Source organism: Ictidomys tridecemlineatus, unplaced genomic scaffold, assembly GCF_052094955.1.
Source record: "Ictidomys tridecemlineatus isolate mIctTri1 unplaced genomic scaffold, mIctTri1.hap1 Scaffold_601, whole genome shotgun sequence".
In the NCBI taxonomy this organism is placed as follows: Eukaryota; Metazoa; Chordata; class Mammalia; order Rodentia; family Sciuridae; genus Ictidomys; species Ictidomys tridecemlineatus.
This window is the reverse complement of record NW_027524096.1, coordinates 34,762-60,668: the sequence shown is the minus strand read 5'-3', so window position 1 is coordinate 60,668 and position 25,907 is coordinate 34,762. Positions and strand designations below refer to the sequence as shown.

At 48.7% G+C, this 25,907-nt stretch overlaps 2 protein-coding genes and 1 long non-coding RNA gene across 5 annotated transcripts in view; 1 reads left to right on the top strand and 2 right to left on the bottom strand.

Moving 5' to 3' along the window:
* The window catches only part of LOC144374171 (uncharacterized), a 77,884-nt gene extending 59,967 nt beyond the window's left edge, over window positions 1–17,917 (bottom strand). The window contains exons 1-4 of the mRNA XM_078037100.1: window positions 17,810–17,917; window positions 15,410–15,510; window positions 15,127–15,243; window positions 14,040–14,154 (exon numbers count right to left, since the gene is read on the bottom strand). The gene's annotated coding sequence lies outside the window, so the exon portion shown is untranslated. The remainder of the gene's footprint in view (window positions 1–14,039; window positions 14,155–15,126; window positions 15,244–15,409; window positions 15,511–17,809) is intronic.
* Window positions 1–25,379, top strand: part of LOC144374174 (uncharacterized) — a 34,707-nt gene extending 9,328 nt beyond the window's left edge. For 2 of the 3 annotated variants that reach the window (XR_013433652.1, XR_013433650.1), the window contains exons 3-6: window positions 19,033–19,545; window positions 21,986–22,704; window positions 22,844–22,980; window positions 23,269–25,379. This is a non-coding gene — a long non-coding RNA (uncharacterized LOC144374174). The remainder of the gene's footprint in view (window positions 1–19,032; window positions 19,546–21,985; window positions 22,705–22,843; window positions 22,981–23,268) is intronic. The other variant, XR_013433651.1, reaches the window with a different exon arrangement.
* Window positions 18,579–22,280, bottom strand: LOC144374173 (uncharacterized). Its single transcript, XM_078037101.1, has 4 exons — window positions 22,066–22,280; window positions 20,899–21,013; window positions 19,405–19,520; window positions 18,579–19,239 (listed from the first exon to the last, which is right to left on the bottom strand). Exons 1-4 carry the CDS (start codon window positions 22,132–22,134, stop codon window positions 18,931–18,933), a joined length of 609 nt encoding a protein of 202 aa, XP_077893227.1. The 5' UTR covers window positions 22,135–22,280; the 3' UTR covers window positions 18,579–18,930.
* Window positions 25,380–25,907: the final 528 nt, after the last annotated feature.

Genomic DNA, 25,907 nt, shown 5'->3' with positions numbered 1-25,907 from the left:
TGAGCTCACTCCTGCTGTGTTAGACAAAGACTTTGGTTTCCAGTCTCCTCAACAGGGAGTCTATAAATAGGAGTGATACACTGCAGTTGTTTATTGAGGAATGTCTGTCATCTTCATGTTTGTTACATGTTTGTTGGGGACCGCAAACCAAGATGGCGCCTGGCAGTTTGCCAGGAGGAGTGGTTTGTAAGACAACGCCACTGAGCCATTAAGTTGGTGGGGATTCCTTATTGGCTGACTGTTGTATCTAGATAATGCTAATTGAGTCGAGCTGTGTGTAATCAGTTAGGTATGTATACCTCTGCTGTTCTGCAATAAAGCGGCTCTTACTACCTTGGGTGCCCACTACCTTGAGTTCCCGCTCAGTTTGCTCAGTTTCCGCTGAGTTTTCCCGAAATGAAGCAGTTCCCGCTTCAACCTTCAAGTTGCTTGTCACCTCCCAGGTATTTTGCCCAGACAGACTGCGGTACATGTTTAATTGAATAATAAGTGAAGAAGGATTTTTGACTGATTTGTTTTAAGGTGGGTGCTATGTAATAAAGTATTTGGTCAATCCTTGTTGCCGGTTCCTTGGAATTTCCTGAGCAACAAGAGAGCCCTTCGACCATACATGATATGCAGAGTGGCAGCCTGGCCTTGCCAGAATTACCAACCAAATGATTAGAGGGTTGAGGCTTTGAGCCATGTGGTATCAGTCCATCCTCTAGGGAAAGGAAGGGGGCTGGTGACTGGGTTCAACTGAGGGGTCAAGGATAGAATCCACTATATCTGTGTAATGAAAGTCCAATTAAAACCCTGGACCCTGATCTCAGGTGAGCCTCCCTGGTTGGCAGTACTCTGTGTATTGTCACACATAAGTGTGCAGGTAGCCTAATGTGCTCCTGGAAAATGACAGGAGCTTTGCATTTGGAAGTTCCTAGACCTTGCCCAATCTACATCTCTTCCTTAGGCTGGTTCTACTGGGTCTCTTTTAGCTATCATTAAATTTATGATGACAATGTAATATTGTATGGTGGTGCATATCCATGATCCAGTGACTCCAGAGGCTGAGGAAGGAGGTTCTCAAGTTCAGAGGCAGACTCAGCATCTTAGAAAGGCCCTAAGCAGCTTAGAGAGATCCTGTCTCTGATAAAAAATAAAAAAGGGTTGGGTTGGGGATGTGACTCAGTGGTTAAGCACACCTGGGTTCAATCCCTGGTACCAAAAACAAGCAACAAAAACATAGCCCTTTGTCCTGAGTTCTGAGAATCATTCTAGTGAGTTATCTAACATACAGGGGTAGTGGGGAGCCCTGAATTTGTAGCCAGCTCTCAGAAGTGAAGGTGGTCTGGGGATTCCTAAATCTGTGAGGGCAGCCTTGTAAACCACCATGTTTTTAACCCATGAAGTTTATCCCAATTCTGAGCAGTTGGTATCAGAAACTATTACAGTGCAAAATCTAAAAGCACTCAATTTCTATTACACACACACAAAAACACACCACACTATCCTAAAGATGAAACTATGCTAATCTATTTCTGAATTTGAAAAACAGGAGGTACCATTACATTTTTCTAAGGAAATGTTTAATTGGCAGTTTTCTAGAAGGAAAGCTTTTCAACTAGTACAAAAATATGAAATCAGCCAGGTGCACTGAGACAACGTGGGAAAGTCAAATTCTTTTTTCAAAGTAACCCCCAACTGGTGAGAACCCACTGGAAGCTCCCTTCTCAGAGGAAGCATGAGACATGACCTTCAGCAACTGATAAGAGTGGTGAGATGATGAACAGAAAATTACTTAAATGGTTATCACAAGACCAGAGAACCTCTGGAAGGTGTGGTCATTCATTGTGGCTCTCCACACTTTAGAGATTTGTAATTTACCAAAACATTGAATCATAAGTTTTAGACCCCCCCCCGTCCCCATAACATTGTGGTCACTCTCATTTGCCATTCTCAGGACACCACTAAATCTCATTTGTCTCTGAAAAATGTCCTTTTCTGGACATTTCCTAAGGATAAAACCATATAATATGGACTCTGATATCTGCCGTCTTTCATTTAGAATAATGTTTTTGAGGTTTTTATTTTTTATGACAGCCATATTTTAGTGGTTTTAATCTTAAAAGAAGATTTCATTCCAAAAATCCCAAATCTAGTAGCATGCAGTTGCAATGGGAATTGCTTCTTGCTCAGATACAGACTACTTGTGGCCTCACAGACACAGTAATGTGCTACAGAGAAACAAGGACACAGGGTGTCCTATGTCAAGGGCCTTCAGTCTCATCCCCAAACTACAGCTGAACCCACGGGAGGAGGCCAGCCCAGGAAGGTCTGCAGGGCAATGCTCTCTAAAGATCCATCTCCTTAGCCTAATCATGGCTGGGCTAGGTCACTGATGGCTGTCCACCTGCTCAGCCTTGTCACTCTGGCACCTGTGACACCCCTCCCCGTGATCCACAGGATGTGGTGACCAAGGACAGGCACAGTTAAACACTGGCCTCCGCAGGTAGAAGGCACCGGGCAGGCCATTTTCAGCTTCCTTTCAGCTCATGTGGTGGATTTCAAATCTGAAAGGAATTTTCCTCACATTCCTTCAGCTCCCAGGGTTTTTCTCTGGGGTGAAGAATTGATGTATGCCGAGTTCTGAGTTATACTAGTGGGTTTTCTCAGTTTTACCAAATTCAAAGAGTTGCTCTAGAGGTAGGCGCAATGGCATGCACCTGTAGTCCCACACACTGAGGCAGGAGGATTGCTGGAATTCAAGACCAGCATGGGCAAAACAGCAGGATCCCATCTCAAAACAAAAATCTTAATAATACTAACTTCTAGCATGGTAGACTAGGAGCTTGATAGACCCACTTGCCTAAAAGGTGACTGTTCTACAAATTATCCAGTATAACAAAGAGCAGAAGAGCCAGCAGAGTCTCCCCACATGGTCCACATTCCAGGGTTGTAACCAGCAGGGGGAGCTCTCCGGCTTCTGAAGGGATGGCTCCACCCCCGACACACACACCCCAAGGTTCTCTCCAGTATGAATTCTCTGATGTGTAATAAGGGGTGAGCCCTGATGACGGCTTGCCACATCCACACCTCCATCTTCCAAAGGGTATATGGCTTTGGGATTTTTATTTTATTTGTTTTGATACTGGGGATGGAACCTAGGGCCTCACAAATGCTTCATAAACTTTAGGATATTTTAAATATAAGATTTAAAGGGACTTTTTTAGATGGGAATTTTAGATTAGAAATAAAGTACAAGTGTACTTTAGGTTAATGATTGGTTAAGAGACTTAGAGTCTGGTTACGTAGCTTGGCATTAGTTAATAAGAATATAACATATCTCGGGAAAAATAGTAAATCTTGGGAAAATCTGAAAAATGTAAATTAGTGACGTATTTTATTAATGATTCTGTACTTTTAATAATTACACAACTGAAGGTCATATCCTGGAAAAATGTAAATTAATGTTACATGTTTTGTACCCCCAATCATGGTTAAGGAAATGTCATGTCTCGGCAAAGTTTTAAATTATATAATCAATGACGTATTCTGAATCTATAATGATGAGAAAAATTGTAATAAAAGATGACCCAGAGAAAGCTGCATCTCTCTCTGGAGATTGCTCCAATGGAACGACTCCTGTCTCATCTTTTTGCCGACGCCACTCATCCTTCAGGACTCCCTGGACCTCGCTAGGGCAGGACCCCGGCAAGAATGCATTTGGATTCACTGTACACTATTGCAACACAATTTTTCATTTACCTAATTGGACACGATGTAGCATTGCACCCTATGTTACTCATCCATGTACCTGGGGGAATAATGTCCATCTCATTCCACCATCTATCCTGCCCCATACATCCTTCCCTCTCCTCCGTCCCATTTGATCAAAATTTCTCCATTTCTCACATTCCCCCCATTTTGGATCAGCATCTAGTTCTTAAGAGAAGAACATTCAGCCTCTGGGTTTATGGGATTGGCTTACTTCACTTAGCATGATAGTCTCCAACTCCATTCATTTACCTGCAAATGGTATCATTATATTTTCTTTTAATGCTGAGCATTAGTCCATTGTGTTTATATAGGATAATGTTTTTGTATCCACAGCAGAACATCTAGGTTGCTTCCACAGTTTAGCTTAGTGAACTGAGTTGCTATAAACATTGGTGTGGCTGACTTACTACAGTATGCTGATATTAAGTCCTTTGGGTATAGGCCCAGGAGTGGGGTAGTTGGGCCAAATGGTGGTTCTAATCCAAGTTTTCTAAGGAACAATGGAGTTTTGAACTGGCTGTTGGTCACCTGGTGGTACTCCATGGGGTCCTCCAAGCCTGGCTTGCATCTGCCTCCCCCATCCTCTGGGATGAGCCAGATGCTCAATCATGTCATCTGCAGTAAATGGCTTTTCTATGTCCTGTTCCTCATCAGCTTGCAGTGCTGGGTCTGCCCCCAAGATGGAACTGAGCAGTGGATGCACAGGCATTGCTCCAATGTCCTGCTACCTTCTGACATGGAAAGAACATCTCAGAGGCTTGTTGTATATCCACCCTCACCCCTGCTTTTCTTTTTAATAACTTTATTTATTTATTTATTTATGTGGTGCTGAGGATCGAACCCAGGGCCTTGCACATGTGAGGTGAGTGCTCTACCTCTGAGCCATAACCCCATCCCCTACCCTTGCTTTTGCTATCTCTCATTGAAGTCTTAAGTGACCTCATTCCACTCATTCTAACAAGCCTTTAGACATTCTCCATCTCCAAAACAAGAACTTTTCTCCTCTGATGGATACCCCTCATTCAACACCCACATTTGCAAGTTCCTGCAAAGATAAAAAAATTAGGTGCTATACTAAAATTCTCAGAACAGATGCTCTAGCATTAAAAATGCCGCAGAGACAACTTGGCTACACCATGAACAAGCTCTGCCATTGACTTCAGGTCTTTCCCTGCTAGGAAAGGAGGCCAAGTGCTATCCAGATGCAGCTAATAGAATTATCTCTGTTCTCTGGCTTTGATTCTTAAGAATCAAACACACACACATTCTCTCTCTCTCTCTCTCTCTCTCTCTCTCTCTCTCTCTCTCTCTCTCTCTCTCTCTGAAATACAATTTGGACCACGGCACACATATCAATATGGTAAATACTAATTATTTACAGAAGAAGGTTCTAGACCATGTATTTGCTTGATGTGATTGTTTTTATTATTTTCTCAAGAGGCTAGGAGCAAAGAGGATCCTGTGGCTGTCCTCCTTAAAATCTTCCATGGCTCTTCCTTTCTGGCAAGTCTCATAGGTTGTACAGCCAGGAAGGGGAATGAATTTGGAGGCCAGAGCTAAGGACAGCCCAGTCTGTGAAATCAGATTTGGTGTTTTCTGGCACAGTTTGGAACACTGACACCTGAGCCCAAAGATCTGTCCAGAGAGTCAATTTTGAAAACACTTGTTTTTACACATGAAAGGCACATCTTCATGGAAAGATTAAAGGAAAGAAATGTGATTATAATTACTGCTAAGCATCTGTTAGCAGTTGTGTATATTAATATGGCCCATGAAGAAGGCCAAATTTATGCCCTGTTTCCAAACCTCATACACACACACACACACACACACATAAAAATTCTAACAATTAAAACATTAATGACACCTATCAAATAATTGTGAAAATGGGTAAAATTATATGTATACAAAAAAATTTCAGAATACACTGCTGCTGCTCAGAGCTTGTCAGAAACGCTGCCACTCAGAGGTGCTGGAGTTTTGCACTGACAGAAGCCACATTTGAAACAAGCCCCGAGGCCATACCTGAACACACCCAAGCTCATGTGCTTGTACTCCACACTGGGTTCCTCACCTTGGCGCCCTTGGCCCATCAGGCCACATCCTTCTTAGTCTGTAGAGGTCTTCCCCATGCAGTGTAGACATTCAGCAGCACCCATGGCCTCTACCTGAGTTTTGCACCAGCACCCCTGACTTGTGATAACTCAAAAGGTCTCTAGGCATTGTCAAGTGACCCGAGGGGAGGGGGAAAGTCACCTGTGTTGAGGGAGCCCTGCCTGGCCTGGACCAGGATCTCAATGAACATCAGTGGAGAAAGGCATTGCAGTGCCCATGAGGACATGAGGACAACAGCAAAGCCCTCTGTCTCAGGGGCTTGAATTTGCTGTGGATCCTGTATGTTCTGCAAAGGGACCCCAGCTTCCTAGATCCGATTCTATTAGAAGGTGTCCTTGCAAATGTAGCAACTGAGCAAAAGTGAGCTTCTCCATCCGTGTGGATTAGACAGGACCTCAGGTAGATCTGCAGGCATGTTGTAACCAACAGCCAATCAACATACGCTTAGAAAATCATGGAAAGACTAATGACGGGGGTGGGGTGCTTCACAGATGCCAAACCCACACCTGCCTTCTTAGTCTGTAGAGGCCTTCCCCGTGTAGTGGTAGACATTTAGCAGCACCCATGGCCTCTACTTGAGTTGTGCACCAGCACCCCTGACTTGTGATAACACAAAAGGTCTCTAGGCATTGTCAAATGACCTGAGGGGAGGAGGAAAGTCACCTGTGTTGAGACCCATCAGCTTCAGGGTCACCTGGGACCTTGTTACAAACACACATTCTCAGACCCCGCCCCAGATTGGCAAAACCAGGAACTCCAGTGGGGCCCAGGAAACTGGTTAACTCTCTGTGAGACACAGGCACTCTGAGGTGGAAGAGGACTCGGGAAAGGCCCTGCAGTGAATCACTATTTGGTGACAGACAGGTCACAGGGGCCACAGCATGACCAAGAGGTTGCAGGCCGGGGGGGATAAAGAGCCCAAAGCTGGAGCCACATGGGAGGGTTTGCAGCCAACACTTCCCCCTGTGCTATCTCCATGACCTTGGCCAAGTGACCTGATCTGTCAGTGCCTCAGTTGTCACCTATGGAAAATGGGGACAACCAAAGCACTGTTCCTCCTGCAACTATTGAGGGATGAGGAAGCTTTTATGATAAGGTGCTTAGAAAAGTGCTTGGCTCCAAGACCTTCGGACAAGTCAACTAACTGGTCTTGTCTTCACCATCACTGGCCTGTCTTGCCCCCGACTGTTCCCCTACAAGCCAGCCAGGCATGTGCTTCCTTCTCTGCCACATCCTCAGCAGGGAGCCCTGGCCTGGCCTGGACCAGGCTCTCAATGAACTTCGGTGGAAAAAGGCATTGCAGTGCCCATGAGGACATGAGGACACCAGCAGAAGCCCTCTGTCTCAGGGGCTTGAACTTTGCTGTGGATCCTGTATGTTCTGCAAAGGGACCCCAGCTTCCTAGATCCAATTCTATTAGAAGGTGTCCTTGCAAATGTGGATACTGGGCAAAATTAGACGGGACCTCAGGTAGATCTACAGGCATGCTGTAACCAACAGTCAATCAACACACACTTAGAAAATCATGGAAAGACTAAAGGTGGGGGCGGGTGCTTCACAGATGCTGTGTGTATTCTTTCTCTACTTCTAGGATTCTCTCTACCCACCTCTTGAAATCAGTCATACAACTATCCACATTTCAGATATGTAAACACTGAGGTCCCAAGAGGTTACAGAACATGCCCAAGGTCATTGTCCAGTAAGCAGTGAAAGTGTTCTTCTCATGCTGGTCTGATTCCAAACCCATACCTGCCTTTCTTCCCAGGGCACTTCCTGGTCTGCACACAGGGATGACATGCCTTAAGATTGGGAGGACAATCCTAATTTCAAACCTTCTACCTCACGTTATGCTGAAGACCATCCTTAGCAGCAGAGCATGTGTCTTATTTGGCTTAAAAACTCCATCTCTGGTAGTAATGAGATCTCTCTGCCACAGCCCCGCCACACAGCCATTTGGGACCACAGGAGTGTGGAGAAAGAGTGACCACAGGAGTGTGGAGAAAGAGGACACAATTCAGGAAAGCGAAATATGAAGAAGCAAGAGCTGAATATACTAGAACAGACAGGACCAGCAGAGAGAGCCCAGCTGAGAGGCCTAGAGAAGGGCTGGGGCGAGCCAGAGCATTCCACGGGTATTGATGAAGTTCTGCTGTGTGCCTGGCACTATGCTGAGAAGTAGACGCTGCACTGAGCACAGTCTCTGACCTTGCCCTGCTAAAGATCCCAGGGGATTCAAAGCTGGATGACATTGTCCAGCACTATGCCATTTCTTCACACCCCAGCTGACCTCCCGCCCCCAATACCATGGCCTATTGTCCTACAATGAAGGCCAGCAGCAGCTTCCCGTCATGGCTGGCAGGAATGGGTAGAGAACACACCAGCTCTCTCACCCTGTAGGAGGGCTTCTATTAGTAGCATGATCTACATGGACCCCCAGCACTCCTTAGCAGGACTGTGCTTAGTCACTCAGTGACAACAACTGGCTGGTACACCCTGTCTTCCAGTTCCTAATCACTTCCTGTTCCCACCTGGAGTTTTCTAGCATCACCTCCTAAGAAAACTACTTGCTAACAAATCTGGATCGCCGGTTCTCTACACTTTAACCTCAGGGAAGGCAGAGCACAAAAGAAGGTTCTAGAAATGTTTGCAGTGATCTCAGTCTATCTGGCCATTTTACCCCTGTTGTTGGTTCTTTTTGGCTGCTCTGACTGCCCTGATAGGTTTAGGAGAAAAGACAAGCTGTATTTTGGCATGTAAAAAGAATTCAGGACAAGTCTCTTTCACACAACTTACCAAGTAGGGGCATATGATGTACCAGAGTTTAGGACTTCAAGGCTGCTGTAAAGTGGTTCCCGGGCTCTTCTGGTCCTCACCCTCACTCAATGTCTTTTTGTTTGTGATGTAGTTCAGCAATGGATTACTGGGCCAGAGACTTGTTCAATATTTTTCAGCAGTAGCAAAACGCTGTTGCCATTATAGGTAGCCAACACCAGTAGTAGCATGATCTACATGGACCCCCAGCACTTGCCCCCAATCTGCCCCCCCCAGCAACCATGCTGTCTAAAATATACTCATGCTAAATTGTGTGGAAGAATTCTACATCTAGCAAAACCACAAGAGCTTGCAAAAGCCAGCCCAATAACATTTAGAGGATTCTCTCTCCAAAGCAAGCTTGCCAATGCCTGAGTGCCCACACACTCTATTGGCACCAACCTCACCTCCTTTTACAATGCACATCCACCAAGATATCATCGCCTGTGGTGGTTGAGCTGGCCTCTCCAACAAACAAGGTGTTTTCAGATGCACGTGAATAAACTTACCAAAAATACTGGAAGAAAAAATTCACTCTCTAAGATATGATGACGGAGCTGCTCTGTGATCTAGATCATCCGCCTCTCCTGCATCCTCTCTCTTTTCCTCTGTCTGGCTGGACCTTCACCTCAGCCCAGAAGGATGTCTCCTTTCTAGTCAGAAGCCCTGTCATGGCTTCCATTTCCAGGCCCTGATTCCTGGTTAACTGCAGCCAGAGCTCGCATTCAAGGTAGTCTCTTCAGATCCCTTCCCTACCCTAACCACAGTGTGGGCTCTGGCCCCACCCTTACTCTCTACACCACCATTCCACATTAGGGTCTTCCTGTCCCTCTCTGTGACCCAGGACTGCCCATGACCGACCCCACCCAAGAACAAGCTGTTGAACCAGGTGCCATCAAATGGAAGAAATGACCAGAGATGGCTAACTTGAAGATTTCACAGAATAGTCCATGAGACAAGGAATATCCTGAACCAGTGAAATGACATAAGAGGAAGTCAATGAATTCTAACCTCAAGGGCAAATCCTACAGTACACTGGCTCTCAAATTCAGCTACACACTGGAGCCACCTGGGAGCTGTGCATAGTACTGACCGCTGGACCACCCACTGGCCCTGGGCTGATGGAATGGCTCTGGGCTAAGATGGGACACTGGGGATTGTAAATTACCAGTTGAGTATAATATAAAGCAAACTTTGAGAACATTGCTTTTTTCCCCACATGAAGAACTGTGTGCATGCAGATGCAGAAGTACACAAATCTGCAGCATATACCTCCTTGAGGGCCATAGATTAAATGCACTGCAGTCACCAGCATGCTGGCTAGGAACACCACCAGCCTCCTATTTCCACCTTCCAGGTGATTGAAGCCCCGCCATCCAAGCATGGAGGAGTCCTCCCTGCTGAGAAATTTCAGTGTGCAGAATGGAGAGCCCTCTCTCCTGGGAGTCCCTGCTTTGACAATAAGTGCACTGGAGAAGTTGAAATCAAGTGGGAGGCACATGGGCAGGCTTCCTGGATGAGGCCCTATTGAAAGGAGGATGGGATCTGAGGAGTGGACCAGAGAGAGGAAAGATGGGAAGTACAGCAAGTACATTCAGAGCCGAGGTCAGGCCCAAAATACAATGTTGGCTGATAAGAGAGCCCTTGCACCAGGATCAACAATTTTGAGAAGGCAATGAGGACTGCCTGAAAAGATCAATTTCACAAAATTCCATGGAAACCCACTCATCACACCTTTCTGAAAACACTGGAAATGTAGGTTTCATGCAAGGAACTCTGGGTGACAGATGGCAAAGTTTGCCAAATGCAAACATGCCTACCAGCTCTGAGAAGCCATTCTCATTCACACTGCTTCAACCAGGGAAAATCCCCACGTGTTCACTGAGAACAAGTTAGCTTGTGCCACTTGAAGCTGCTTCAACAAACAGCTTCACTTCTGCACTTCTAAGCTGTTCTCCTCAAGAACTTTCAGAGCACAGTTCAGGCATGAAACATGAAGGGTGCCAGAAAGAGTTCTCTTGAATCTAGCATCACCAACTTTCAGGGGAAAAGAGGACCAGCTGAGAAGATCAGTTCTCCAAAGTCTCACTGACATCCATTTGTCACACTTGTTTACAACATTCACTTGAAGTGCAGGTGCCCACATGAGTGAACTGTTTTTTTTTTATCAATGGCACAGAGGCTTCAATGTGTAAGCATGCCTGTCACCTGTAAGAAGCAGTTTTGAATTCTTCTAGGTCCACAGGAAAAAAAATAGCATGTGCTCACAACAAAGTTAATCAACAAAGCAAATTGAAACTGCTTGCAGCAAACAGCTTCCATTCTCCCATTCCCCAGCTATTTTCAGCAATCGCATCCAGAGTCCAATTCCAGCTCAATATAAAATGTGTGCTCCCAAGGAAGCCTGTATAATTGACATCACCCAACTTGGGGAGGCAAGGGGAATGCTGAGAAGATCAGTTCTTCAAAACTCCTACTTTTTCAGAAAACTCATTGAAAGGCAGGGTACCCACTTGCAGCCATCAGTGGTTGACAGATGGCACAGAGGCTTCAATGTGAAACCGTGAATGCCAATCATTACAAGTGCTTCTGACACACTCTAGTGCAACCTGGGACACCCCAAAGTGCTCAACGAGAACACACTTTGTTCCTGCAAGTGGAAGCAGCTTGCATGAACTGTTTCAATCAGGAAATTCCAAGCTCTTCTCAGCAATCACATTCAGAGCACAGTTTTGGCCCAATAGAAAAAGGGTCCTAGCAAGAGGGTCCCACACCTACGATCACCTTCATAAGGTAGCTTCCCATCTTCTGTGTGGAAGTGGGTTTCTCCTTGGCCCTTATGCTGTAGAGGAGACCACTAGGAGCTAAGCTTCATGCAGGACCATCTGACCCGGACTTTTTGCAAGCCCTATGAAGCCCTCACACAAGCTCAAATGCTACAGGACTCTGCAGACCAGTCCATGCAACAGTAGACATTCATTCATTGTCTAGAGTCTACAGGTTCCTAAATGCATGGCATTCATTATCATCAAATGCACAATTTTGATCAAAAACCATCACAGTAGATCAGGTAACAAATCATCACAGTAGATCAGGTAACAAAAACATATATATTTTAAAATAATAATATATTAATGGGAACAACAAATACAGGATAGAGTAACAACTGTGTTACTAAACAAGGTCAAAGACAATGGCAAACTATAGATTCAAACTTTGAAGCAAATAGTAATCAATGTAAATATTCCTGGGCTGCCTCAGCCCCGCCCAGGCACACAGCAGCAGAATGGTTTTGCAAGCATCCTCAGGAGGGCTGGAGCCTTCTTTGCAGGACGAGAGGGAGGTTGAGGCTGGATCCACTCATCATTCTTTTGGGAGAGGCTCCTTTTCCTCAGCACGAAGTTGGGTTTCGTGTGAGGGTTCTTTGCGTAAAATACGTTGGCCTGCGCTGGAATCCTCAGCTCTGGGGAGAGAGGGGTGTACAAAATAAGGTGGCTCAGGAGGTGCTCCCTGGGACACCCCAACATCTGAGAGCCTGTGCCAGAAACGAACTGAGCCACACACCTGAGAGCTCTCCAATTCAGCACCAATACCAACAAGACAGCCTCCACAGTCCTCCCTGAGGAAGAACTAGGCAGAGCACTTCAACAGACCTAATGTCTGTTCCTACCAAAGGCTTTGGACTCCAAAACATCCCAGGTCCTCTTGCGTCTGCCAAAGCACACCACTAGGGTTTGCATCTGAAATCTCCCACAAAAGTGCCGAAGATTCAGACCCCACATGAGCCATCTTCACAGGTGGGTTTGGAAGGAAGCATTGGATGGTGAGTGCTCTGATGTCAACATGAAATTCTCATTCAAGATGAATACACTACTGGGAGGTGGGAGGGACTGGAAGAAAGGTTGAGCATGCTTGGAGGAAGACCTAAACAGGAGTGCGCCCTGGGCACCAGTACCTTGTCCCTGTTGGCTCCACTGAATCCTCATTCTCCAAGTAGAGGTCCTCCTTCTCCTCTCCGTCTTTCTCTCTCTCCCTCTCTCCCAGCCTTGTTCTCTCTCTCCCAGTCTATGCCTTTGTGGCAAGGGCTGAGGAGCTCTCCACTGCCACACACTAGAGCTTTATGGACAGCCTCAGTGCACAACCAAAGAGAAAGTTGTGAAACCCAGAGAAAAGGCCTAGGATTCTCAAGTATGGCCACGGTGAGGACAGGCTGACCAGCACGGATACCACATTAGAGCCACGCTTCTGCGTTGGTGGAGCCTGCTTCCATGTGAACCAGGCTTCTGAGAATGGAGGCCACATTCCAAATGCTGCCCTCCTGAGAACAATGATTCCAAAGACCAGCAAAGGGACTGCTTCCCTCCGACATGGTGTATGGCCCAGTGGTGCCATGACCCCAAGTGGGGGAATACAACAGCCAGCTTCTTCTTCCTCTGAACACCTCTTTCCTGTCGCCCTCCTCTAACCTAGAGCCTGTTCTCTATCCCTTCTGGGTTGGATGTGGGGATCTCTGCTATGAATTTCTTAGGGTACCAAGGCCCCAGACAGACTTCCTCTTCCATAGACTCTACTAACCTAACAGGAGGTTAAGATAGGAGACAAGTGATCCTAGAACTCATTGGGATGGTGGTCTTCAGCGTACATAGGCTGGGATAATGGCTGCTGAGGTGTTTGGCTCACAAAAGCCAACCAACCAACCAATGAAAAAGCGCTGACATTATTATCAGATGAGCTCTGTGGCTACGTGCTCAGGAAGCCCTCATCTGACTCTAGTTAGGGATCATAACCTGGCTATTGGGATCACTCCTTGGCTAGTGGACTCAGGTGCGGAAGACCATGGAATTGATGCAAAAACAGATGATTCAAGCTGTCTCCCAGGCTGTGTTTTCTTCCCAATTTCATCCTGTTACTGCTTGCTAGAATCTTGGCAATGCTCTGCCCAGGCAGTGGTTTTCTGGTCACACAGAAGGCTTTCAATCCTACTGCTTCAGTCCACAAAATGCCAGTTCCATCTTTAGCCCATGCATTCCCATGTTCCTCTGAAACCACTCCTATCTCAGACCACAGAACCATACTGCTCCTGGAAAGAGGCTTTCCTCCTCACTCCTCAATGATGTCAGCTTTGCATGCGTCTTCATGTCCTGGGCAGGGCACCTGGTGGGGAGCCGCACTAGCCACTGGGGTATACCAAAACACCTGGAGAGCTTACACCAGCAGAAGTGCAGTTGGCTTTGTGCACGAGCCCAACACACCCTGTTGGAGTGTTCTTGGGGGTCAGAGACTGCTCTTTGGTGCTAAGAGTTGACCTGAGTCCACATCCTGACCCTTGCTCTCTGTCATCTGATTGTCCCACTTACTCTGACGGTGAGAGATGATTTGGCCCAGCTCATATTCCTCCGGCTTCTCCTGAGTAAGCAAGTGTAGCTCGAGGGCCCTGCGGATGACGACAGGAGCCCGATCGTGGCAGGTCACCTGGAGCAGCATGGAAGACAGGCCTTCAGGAAATGGGCCTTGAAGTGACTACTCAAGGACAGTGGGCAGGGGCATTCTGGAGGCACCTCCACTCTAAATACAAGGGCAACATCCATGACCCTACTACCTGAGGCTGACCTCCTGCTCATCGCGTGGGCTCTTCCCATAGGCTACTAGCCCAATCCTTGTACATAGGACTTCCTGGACCTGCCATTGCTCTTTGTGGAGCTGCACTTCTCTCCAAGTGAAAGGACCCCACTACCTGCATACAGATGCAATCTCATCCCACAAGTTGGGAGGAATGGGACAATAGCCTCCAAGATCCCAGGTCTGCCCGAGGATGCAGGCGGCATTGGGAATGGCCTAGGCACAAAACCTAGAGGCTTTGGTCTGGATTGCCAGGGCCCAAATCAGACCCAGGAACATGACCACACTCAGGAGTGATGAAAGATAGCCATGAGAGCTCCTGGCCTCCAGAGGCTCAGTGCTGGCTGGGTGTACGAGGGCACCTGTTCCGCCAAGGGTGGACATTGGGTTACCTGGACATTTAGTGTGCTTGCTCCACATCCATACTGACTCTGCAGAGAGACCCTCTCAGCTCCTTGTTCAAGGAACATGCAGAACCTCATACTGGTGTCCTGCTCCATAGAGGCCAGCATCCCATACAGAGGAACCTGCAACCTAGGTCCTGGCCTGTTCTCATCTGTCACCCATACCTGCCTCTGCCCTTCTGGACTGCATGCTGCCACCTGACACACAGACTCCCTCAGACATGGCGGTGGACAAGCTGCTGCTCTCCCTCATCTCAGCTCCAGCCCTTCACACTGACCTCTTCCTTCTTGATTCCCATCTATCCTCCTGATCATCCAGAAGCTCCAAATCAAGAGGGCATGAGTAGTCCATGGTATTGGACCAGTGTCTGCTCCCCACCCAGGTGTAAGCACCAGGGGACATTCCTGCTCCCAGGCTTACCAAAACAGTCTTGGCCATCTTTGGACTTTGTGTTTCTAAGTGGACACGAATTAAGCAGGTGTCTCCCACCTGCCTGTGGGAAAGCGGCCTGGAGGACTTGCAGGTTGATTCTGAGAACTGTGGGGGATGGAACATCAGCAAACCCAGAAACAGAAAGCCACCCCAGCCTGTCAGTTGGCTCTATGGGCTTCTAGCACATATGTCCAGGTGCTCAGGCTTCTCATTTCCCCAGGTGGGAGTGGAATGGCAGCACAAGTACAGCTTGAATAAGGTAGGTGTTTACCTCCTTTCCCTTGACCTCGCGGCGTTTCCTCACGATGAAATAATATTTGATTTGTGGATTCATGGACAGATACATCAGTGAGTGGTCAGGGACCTTGATTTCTGCAGAGCAAAGTGGAGAGAATTGTTAGGTGGCACTCAAGGATTGGACCACAAAACACCCACAACCCCTGAGAGTCTCCGCCAGGGCGAGCCTGCACCAGAATTGAGAGCCCTCCTATCCAGCTACAGTGCCACCAAAGACTCCCTTAGTGATTCTTCCCTGGAGAAGATGATGTACAGGATTCTAAACCAAAAGAGCACCTGGCAATGGAAACAGCACCTTGGGCCCAGAACTTCTCAGTGCAGGTTGGATCTGCCAAAGGGACACTGCTAGGCTCTGCATCAGGATTGGCAAAGGCTCCTGTGCTTAGGCCTTTCTCCCCAGGGCAGCCATGCTCACACATGGGCATTCAGGGAAGCGTTGGATGGTGGGGGAATTCATCCCCTTGCCCTGGATGAATCTACTCATGGATGAATACGTGGAGGGGAGGTGGTATCCATCAGAGGTGTGTTGGGCATGGACATGGGAGGACTTCAGCAGGGTGGTTCCCTGGAGAACTCTATTGCTTTCTAGGTTCGATCTCTTTCCCCTTGTTTCTCATCAGGAGCTGTCTGCTTAGTACTTTTATTCTGGTTCTTGTTCTTCTGGCTCTTCTTTCTGTCCTGCATCTTCTTGTAGTTCTTTCTGGGTCTTTTTCCTGTTCTTACCTGATTCCTTCTTGTTCTTCTTCTTGTGTATCTCCCTCCACCCTTCCTTCTGTTCACCTCCTTCTTTTTCTTCTTCTGCCTCCTGCTCTTTATCGTGTGATCCTCTCCCCACTCAGGAGTGTCTCTTTCTCCTCCTCCTCCTTCTCCTTCTTTCTCTGGCAATGATGGGGCGTCCTGAGGAGTTCAAATCTATCACACTCTTCTGCCCAGATGCAGCCTCCGTTCAGTAGTCCAAGATGAAATCAGTTCTCAATCAATGGCCAGGAGTGAAACCAAGACCGAAGACAAGTGACTTCCTTTCTTTGTCATTGTCACAGTCAGGAAAGACTGAATAACAGACACCCCATTCTGGATAGGCTTCTACCTGTGGTAGTCAGCACCTCACCTGGACCAGGATTGCTAAAATAGATTCCACCTCCATAAAGCTTCCCCAATGAAAACAAGGTTTCCAAAATCTAGGAGAGGGCCAGCATCACTGCCACCCTCCTGCCATAAGGCATAGATGCCATCACACCTAGTGGGTTCCAGGCCCCCCGTAGTCCTCCCTTTTGACGTCTGTTACACACAAACCTCCCCTGGTCTGGAGCCTGCTCTCAACTGATGCTTGGGTTGAAAGTCTGTTTCTGAAATCACCTTTGTAGATTCTCGGTTTGGTAATTCCTTTTGACTGGCTTATTTTTTTACTAGGGATAAAACCAGAGGCACTTAAGCACTGAGACCATTCCCAGGCCTTTTGACTTGGGTACAGGGTCTCCCTAAGTTTCTGAGGCTGTTTGGAAATCCCCATCCCCCTGCACTGCCTCCCAAGTCCCTGAGATTCGCAGACACTGCCCCTTGCCCAGCTCCTTGCACCTCAGTCTTCCTCATGTGTGAGACAGAGCCAACTCAAATGAGGCGGTGTGTGAAAATGGGAAAACTCACTTACGTGCCCGACAGATGGTGGGTTCTACTGTGGACAGGCTGGGATGGTGGAGGCTAGGAGTGTCGGGCTCACAAGAAAGGAAAGAGCACTGGCATTGTGGACAGCTCAGCATTGTGGCCTCTGTTCTTCAGATGCCCTTCTTTGTTGCTGGAAGGAATAATAACCTGGCCATTCTGATATCTCCAGGAGATGGGCACCCAGGCACAGAGGACTTGGAATTGTTCCAAAAAGAACCCAAACAGGCTGTCCCCTGGCCTTGACTTCCTCTTCACTGAGTGCTGTTCCCAGTTGCTGCAATCCTGACATTCTTGAGTAGGCAGGACTTCTCATATCCTGGCCATGGATTGGGACCTGTGCGGCTTCCGTCCATAGCAATGCTGATCCAATCAGGACCCATGCTCTGCTCCTCTTCATTTGAAGGCATCCTTATCAGTGAGCCATAAACCAAACTGATGATGGATTGAGCCTCTCTCTGCCTTGCCCTCATCGATATTAGCTTTGCATTGCCAGACCAGGTCCAGGGGAGAACACGTTTCGGGAGGTCCAGCAGCCCCCTGGGGCCGCACTGAACACCTCCACATTGGACACGCCCATCACTGCACTTGGTTTCCTGCACCAGGCCCACCACACTCTGGCTATTTTAGGGCCAAGGCCCACTTTCTCTTGGCTGTGAGTTATCCTGAGCCCACTGTGGATCATGTCTCCCCACTGTCTGATTGTCCTACTTACTCTCATGCAGAGACATCATTCTCAGCAGCTCAAAGTTGTCCACATCCTCATGCTGCAACAAATTTTGGTCCAAGGCCCTGCGGATGAGGCTTGTCACTCTCTCCTGACATGTCACGTAGATCAGGGTGGGACAAATGTCATCAGAGAATGGCTTTTAGAGGAGCTACCCAGAAGACTGTGGTCAAACATTCAGGAGAAATCTCAGCTACATATACAAGGGCACAATCTTGTTATCCTGCTACCTGAGTGTGTCCTCCATATATCGCCTGGGTTCTGGCAACGTGCTACTAGAATAATCCTGGTACAAATATCTGCCTGTACCTTCCATCTCCCCTCTCCCTGGGGAGCCACATTCCACTCAGGTCAAAGGACCAAACTGCCTATGCGCAGACACACTCTCATCTCACTGAGATGACAGCAATGGGCCAGGGATCTGTGCACCAAGTGTGCTCTGGGATGCAGGCTGCCTTTGTGGGTTAGAAGAGGCAGATGCACTGAAAATTTTGGTCCTGACTGCCACTACACAAAACAGACTCAGATACAAGAGTGTGCACTTGAGTGCTTCATGATAGCCTGGAGAGGCCCTGGGCTCTGGAAGCTCTGTGCAGGTCTGGTTCTAATGATGTACTTGACTCAGCACTGGCAGTCACTGAACATGTCTCCTCTGCAGCTGGACACCTGCAGCATTAGCGTGTCTACTGCACATCCATAGAAATTCTGCCAAGAACCCCTTTAGTTCTGTATTTACATACAAGCAAAGACTGACATTCCGAAGCTGTGGCATGACCCCCCAGGTGATCCCGACCCCACATTTCCACACCTAGTCATGCTAAGGAGGTTCTCTTTCCTGCCACCAGGAACACACCCCCTCCTACACATGTGACAAGTCACTGCCAGCTCCTCTGCTCCAACCTCACTCATTCAGAATACCAAGTTCTAGGCACTGCAGCCTGCACCCTGGACATATCTCTGCCTTCATCTGTCCACAGCACTTTCGTCTGCACTTCTGGCCTGCCAAACCCACAATACACAGGCCCACTCACCGCTGCAGCTGGGCATGCTGAGGCTCTCCCCCCTCAGGTCAAGCCCTTAAGACTGACCTCTCTCTTCTTAATTTCCCACTACAGCCCCAGGGTTAGCTGTGTCTCCTGCCTTCCACTGTGTGGACACCCAGGAGGCAGCCCTGCTGTCGGGCTTACCAGGATGCGCTTTGTCTCCCTCAGGCTCTGTCCCTCTAGGAGGACGTGGACAAAGCGGCTGTCTTCCACCTGCTCGCTGGAGTGAAGCAGTGAGGAGCTGCTACTGGTGACTTTTCTCATGCACCACTCATTGGTTTGGGTGGCCTGGGGCAATGGTCCTGCAGCCACCGCAGAGCTGCTGCTCACAGCTGCTGGGATCCTGGATGCCACTGCCACAGAAGGCTGCAAGAACTGTGGGGGATGACAACATCAGCAAAGCCCAGCACCTGCACCCCACCCAGCCTGGCATTGGCCCTGTGGGCATTCTACAACATCCATCCAGAACCTGAGGTTCTTGTCCCCTTGGAGGATGTGGAGTGGCACCAGGAGTAAAGACTGAAGAAGGTGGCTGTTTACCTCCTTTGGCTTGACTTTAAACAACTTGCTGGCAGCTGTTTCCCGAAGAAGAAAGTTATAATCCACTCTGCCATCCAGGGCGTAATATACGTTTCCATCTGCAGGGATCCTCAGCTCTGGAGAGGCAGGGGCAGAGGCGTGGTAGGTGACACTCAAGGAATACACTACCCAACATCCCCCACAACTGAGAGCCTCTGCCAGCTCAGGTCTCACACACAGACCTGAGAGCCCCCGAATCCAGCTACTGTTGCACCAAAGACTCCCCACTGATTCCTCCCTGAGGACCTTCTATGCACAGGAGGTCCCCTACAGGAACACCTTTCAAGGAAATAGCCCCTTGTACCCCAGACCCTCTTAGTTCACGTTGGACCCACCAAAGACAAACAGCTACACTTTGTATCTGGATTGGTCCCCCAAGACTCATGTGTTCAAGGTTTTCTCCCCACTGCAGCAATGATCACAGGTGGGTTTGGGGAAAAGCACTTGATGGTGGGTGCCTCCACCTTGCCAGTGGATTCATCCACTCATACAGGGCTACACTAATTGGAGGGGTATGGTTTGGAGGTGTGTTGAGCGTAGGTGGAGGATGTCCACAGCAGGGCTGTGCCATCCAGAGATATATATTTCTCTTGAGTTCCCCACTTCTGCATTTTCTCCTCATGAGTATAATTCTCATTCACATTTTTAATCAATTTATTGTTATACTTCTTGTTCGGCTTGTGTTTCTCCTTCTTGTTCTTGTTCTTCTTCATCTTCTCCTCATGCTTCTTCTTAAAGTCATCTTGACCTTCTTATTCATGGTCTCCTCCTTCAACTTATTTTCATTTTTCTACTCCTCCTTCTCCTCCTCCATGTCCTCCTTCTCCTCGTCCTCCTCATCCTTGTCCTCCTCCTCCTCGTCCTCCTCCTCCTCCTCTTTCTTCTTCTTCTTTCTCTCTCTCTCTCTCTACCCCTCTCTCTCTCTCTCTCTCTCTCTCTCTCTCTCTCTCTCTCTCTCTCTCTCTCTCTCTCCAAGAAGGGTTTACAAGCTGTGAAGGGTTCTATTCTACCACACTCTTCTCTCTAGAAATGGCCTCTGGTCCTAAGTGGACTCAGTTTGCAATGAATAGAAAGATTGGAAACCAGAAATGATTCTTCATTGAACTGCTTTTCTCATGTACTCAACTAGGTCAAGAAAGGTCGCCAAAGTAGGCACCCTGTGGTTGTCTGTCTTCTTTGACACAAGACAAAGAAGCCTCTCTTCTTGGCCCCTTGTGGATAATAGCTTTGCAATGCCTCCTCAGGCCAAGGAAAGAACACATGTTAGGCAGGTCCACAGCCCCTGGGGAACATGAAGAACTTGCAGATTTATGCCCCATCATTACACTTTGTTTTGTGCACAAGTCCCACCATACTCTTCCTGGGCATTGGGTCAATGCACACTGTGTTTTGGCTCCCAGTTATCGTGAGCCCACTGTGACTCACTGCTCCCTACCCTCTGATGGTTCCACTTACTCTGATGGTTCGAGAGAATTTGCAGAAGCTCGTAGTTTTCTGGGTCCTCCTGCTGGAGCAAGTGTGCATCTAAGGCCCTGCGGATGATGACTGGAGCCCTGTCCTGGCAGGTCACCTGAGCAGGGTTGGAGAAAGCTCATCAGAGAGGGAATTTGGGAGGAGCTACCCAGAGGACAGTGCTCAAGGACAATCAGAGACAAGTGAGCTCTCAACACAAGGGCACCATCTTGATACCCTGCTACCTGAGGCCTTCATGTGATCATGTGGGGGTCTTCCTATGAGCCTCTAGTCCAATCTTGGTACAAGAGTTTGCTTCAACCTGCTATGCCCTACAGGGACAAGGGAATAAGGACCAAAAGACTTTGTACAGACACACTCTAGTCCCATCAAGATGGGAGGAATGATCCAGTGCACTTCCATATCCCTGCTCTGGTCTGGGATGCAGCTGCATTTTTGTATGGACCAGGCACAAACCCTAGTTGCTTTGGTCCTGACAGCCAGGGCACAACACACACTAGGACTCTTTAATGATAGGCATGGAAGCTGCTGGGCTCGAGAGTGTCAGTGCTTGCTGGGGTGTCAGGAGGTTCGGACCCAGCAGGTGCAGTGGTTCAACATGGCTCCCCTGGAGGTGGACACCAGAGTCTCATGATGGATACTCCACACCCAGGAAGATCCTGCAGAGAGAGCCGCTAAATCTCTATTCACATACATGCAAACTAGGACACTAATGGGCCCCTCCAAGGCCCCCAGTTCTCTGTGACCCACACCTACCCACCCTAATCATTCTACAATGGCTCCCTTCCCTTCAACCAGCAACATATCCCCTCCCACACACAAGAAAATGACTGCCAACTCCTGTGCTTCAACCTCCACGGTTCAATATACTCCTCCTCAACACCAAGGTCAGTAGAGGATGGCCTGTACTGTTGATATTTCTCTGACCTCCTCTGAACCCAGCACTCACTCCTGCACTTCTGACCTGCACACCCCAGAACACGCAGGCCCACTCACACCCAGACCTGGCATGCTGCTGCTCTCCCGCCTCTCTCTTGCTCACTTTCTGCTCTCCTTCCTGACCTTTCAGAAGCTCCAGTTCAAGAAGACAGACCTAGTCCAAAGTGTTTGCTGTGGACTCCCAGGAGACTCCCCTGCTCGAAGACTCACCAGGATGCTCCTATACTGTGTTGTCCTTTCCTTTTCCAGGTAGACGTGAATGAGGCACCTGCCTCTCATCCGCTTGTTATATTGGGGTCGTGGGGAGTACCGAGTGGAGACCCCTGATGTCCTGGACTCCGACTCTGCCCCTTCCCTGGGAGAAGGCTCTGGCTCTGGGGTTGGCTGAGGATCCCTGACAGGAACTGAGCTTGTAGCTAGAGGAGAAAAGATGCCAACATGACTGCCTTGCCCTGACCTTCGCACAGACAGACAATACCCCTGCTGCCAGGAAGAACTCAGCCCCTTAGCCCACACAGGACCTCTTTGCAGACTGGGGTCACTTCCTGAATGGACAAAGGCTTATCCTAATTTCCACCCAACACCAGGCATACAGACTCCCCGCAGTGGGACAAGAGTCGGACCTTTCCTTATATACCCTTAGGTACTCACCACAGTCTGCCTGGCTCTCAGGCTTTGCCTGGCTTGATTTGCCATCATCAATTGGGGGCAGGAGGTGGTGTGCTTGGTGTTCCAGGTTCAAGCCACCTAGCAGGAGCCACATGGATAGCAGCTGCTGCAGACTCAGAAAGCCTGGAGGCTGATGGGAAGCCTCGGAGTAGAGGTTCACCCAGGTCCCCAGGAAGGAAGGTGAGGCACTGTGGGGAGGAAGGTGTGGAGTCAGCAAAACCCTGGCCTTGCCTTCACCACGGCCTCCAGAGAAAACCTCTGACCCTACACTGGGGAGAGCAGTCTTTCCTCAGCCTTCCCAAGTCAAATCACCTTGCAGGTCCCTATTCTGGAAACAGGAGCCCAACCTCTTGACCCCAAGCCCATTCCATGTTGAAGTTGGTCCAGGGGTCCACCATAGTCACTGAAGAGGACAACGTGCACTTATGCCCCATGGAGTCAGGGATGCAGTCACAGGTAGGATATGTACTCATGGCACCTGAGGTTTTAGGCTGCCTCCATGAAAAGGGACACAATGGCAGTCATTTGCACCCCATTTTTCACTGAATTATGAAACGTGACTGGAAACGTGTCTTCACACAGTGGGTGCTTTCTCCATGTTCATCAGTGAATGAGCCCAAACTGCTGATTCCCACATATCTCTGGGTGTGGGAGCTGCCATGTCCAAAGCCCCTGTCCAGCTATGTCCCAGCTAGGATGCTCTGTCCCACTATGTATACTAACATGTCTTTATTAACCCAAAAGTGCTTTTCCCAGGGCCTGAGTTTTGAGACGCCTCTGGCACAGATCTATGTTCTTCACGAAGCCAACATCACACCAGAAAGACCACCTGGCCTCGCTGAGTCCACCTGGGAATGAGCTCAGTGCACACCATTGAGCTGTGGTGCCCAGTGTGTGGGGACTGCTCCACAGACCTCTGTGGATCAGCTGGAGTCAGGATGGTTTCTCTAAGAGGGGAGTTCACTCCCCTTGCAAGGCTGTGGCAGGCACCTCCAGGACTCGTCCCATTCAGGGCTGCCATTTCACTATGAGTGTGGTCCTCTATCTCATTAGGTATCACAAACCTTTGGGTCCCTGAGAGGTACATGGCAGCCCCAAGACCCAGGCATGAGGGGGCTACACACTTGGGCTTGGTGGTCTGGTGCTTACCTTGGGAACAAGAGATCCAGCACCTGCTGGGTGGGGATGGAATCCCAGGAGATTAACCCCATGTTGCTGCTGAAATGTAGGTTCCTCCCACAAATGACAGGCAGGAGCTCATTCCTAAGCTGGTCCTGCCTGTAAGGTTCAAGGCTCTGTACCCTGAAGGGCTCCTCCGTGTTCTCATCATTTTCACCCTGGGTTGGGACCAAGAATGGTGGGTTCAAAATGGAAATGGTGACAAACAGAAAAATGACTTGTGCCAATACACTAGAGTCAAAGCACAATGGGACAGTTCCCATCAGTACAAACACACACACACACACACACACACACACACACACACACACTCACACACACACATAGTCAGAATAGGAGTCCTGGGCCATTCATCAGGGATCAGACTAGAGGGCCTGCTGGGCTCACCTGCCCTGTGCTACTCACTGTTACTCTTGAGCTCCTCTGCGACAATTGCCAGAGGCTCTGGCGTCTAAGATGAAGCCTCACCCAGTGTATCCACAAAAGGGCTAGTTGGCCCCCCTGAGATTTCTGGGAGCCTGAGGCTCGGCATTGTTTGCAACCACAGGAGAACATCCTTCTCACTCCAGTTTCTCCAACCAAATGAGCTCAGATGGCTTGGCCAGTGAAGTGGGTGCCTGGATACCAGGGTTCCATGTTCTGTTTGATCCATTGTCAAGGCAATGATGTCATTTCCTGTGCCCATACCTGAGCCTCTTTTCAAATAAGACCACTTTCAAAAGCCCTATGAGCTGCTGATTTCTCCTCCATGCCTACCCATCTCAGGTGCGCATGTGTTCACCAACAACTATGTAAATACCCCCACCAGCATCTGCCCTGCTTGGTGCCACTAGAGTTCCAGCTTGGAGCCTTCAAAAATGAATTCACAAGCAGTCCTTTCCTCTCAGCAGCTTTTGGACCCTGGTCCCATCATTGTGCAACTCATGCTGTGCCCAGTCTTTTCTGGAAAGTAGGGTAGCATCTAATCTCTAGGGTTTATTGTGTCTATTGTCCCATAATACCCTCTCTTCTCTCTGAAACCAGAGATGGGACTCACAGGTGGCTAAAGCACAAATGTAGAGATGGGACAATCACAAGAAGGGGAGAGACAAAGAATGCACCTCAACTCAATCAGGCCTGTGTCACACACAGGGACATGGCCAATGTCCGTCCCATTGTGGCTGCAGTTCCCTCTCTACACCATGGCAAGTTGGAGGGGACTGAGATGCAGAGGCTGCTCCCTTCTGCCATACAACATCCCAAAGCTTCTCCTAAGATTTCAAAAGGGCCAAGTGTGTCTAGTGTTGGGGTCTCACAGAGACTCCGAGGTATCACAGCATCCTGCTGCCCAGAACCGGTTCACCCCTCACCTCAAGGGGGCTCAGCCTCTGGATTCATGGGAATTGAAGTGGGTACAGGTGATGGGATATCACCTCCAAGATTGAGTTATGCCAAGTCCATGACCCCTGTCTGCATCCCTGTCTCCACACCACTCCCCCCTCTCTCTCTCCTCCTCAGAGCAAACAAATCCATTTAGTAAATGTTTCCTGTGATAAAGACATGACGGGGGCTGGGGTTGTGGCTCAAGCGGTAGCGCGCTCGCCTGGCATGCGTGTGGCCCGGGTTCGATCCTCAGCACCACATACCAACAAAGATGTTGTGTCCGCCGAGAACTAAAAAATAAATATTAAAAATTCTCTCTCTCTCTCTCTCTCCTCTCTCACTCTCTCTTTAAAAAAAAAAAAAAAGACATGACGGTCACCCATCCTCTCATTACAAAAACACTAAGGCTCAGCCAACATGGATCCTACCAGGAACACAGGCATAAACTCAGAGTCCGATCCTCCCAGCCGAGCCTCAGTGGAGCCTGGACTCCCAGCCTCCTGAGTCAAGGAAACAGAGGTGCCTAGCCGAGTCACCTTGGATGCAGCTGCACACAAACTGAACTCATCAATGCCCCTTGCTCTCAGTTGTGAGTAAGAGGGGAGGTGGTGTTTCACAACCCTGGACATCAAGTGCAGTCTCCAGGCTTTGGGGTGTGCCCTGGCCTCTCTCTATCTGCCCAGGCCCTCCAACTCACACTGGCCTTTTACCCAACCTCCTCCTAGGGCCAAACTCAATTCTGCCTCTCAATTTCTTCTGCCTTCCCTAACACACTGCTCCCCAAATGAAGCAGGGCTGGCTCTCTGTTATCATGCTGGTGCCAGCAGCAATGCCACCCCACT

Coding starts and splice junctions, on each gene's coding strand:
- LOC144374173 (XM_078037101.1), bottom strand. CDS start 22,134: ATGAGAGGCAGGTGCCTCATTCACGTCTACCTGGAAAAGGAAAGGACA. Junction 21,014..22,065: donor CACAGTATAGGAGCATCCTG/GTGAGTCTTCGA, acceptor AACCCTGCTCAG/GTGACCTGCCAGGACAGGGC. Junction 19,521..20,898: donor AATTCTCTCGAACCATCAGA/GTAAGTGGAACC, acceptor CTGCCTCTCCAG/AGCTGAGGATCCCTGCAGAT.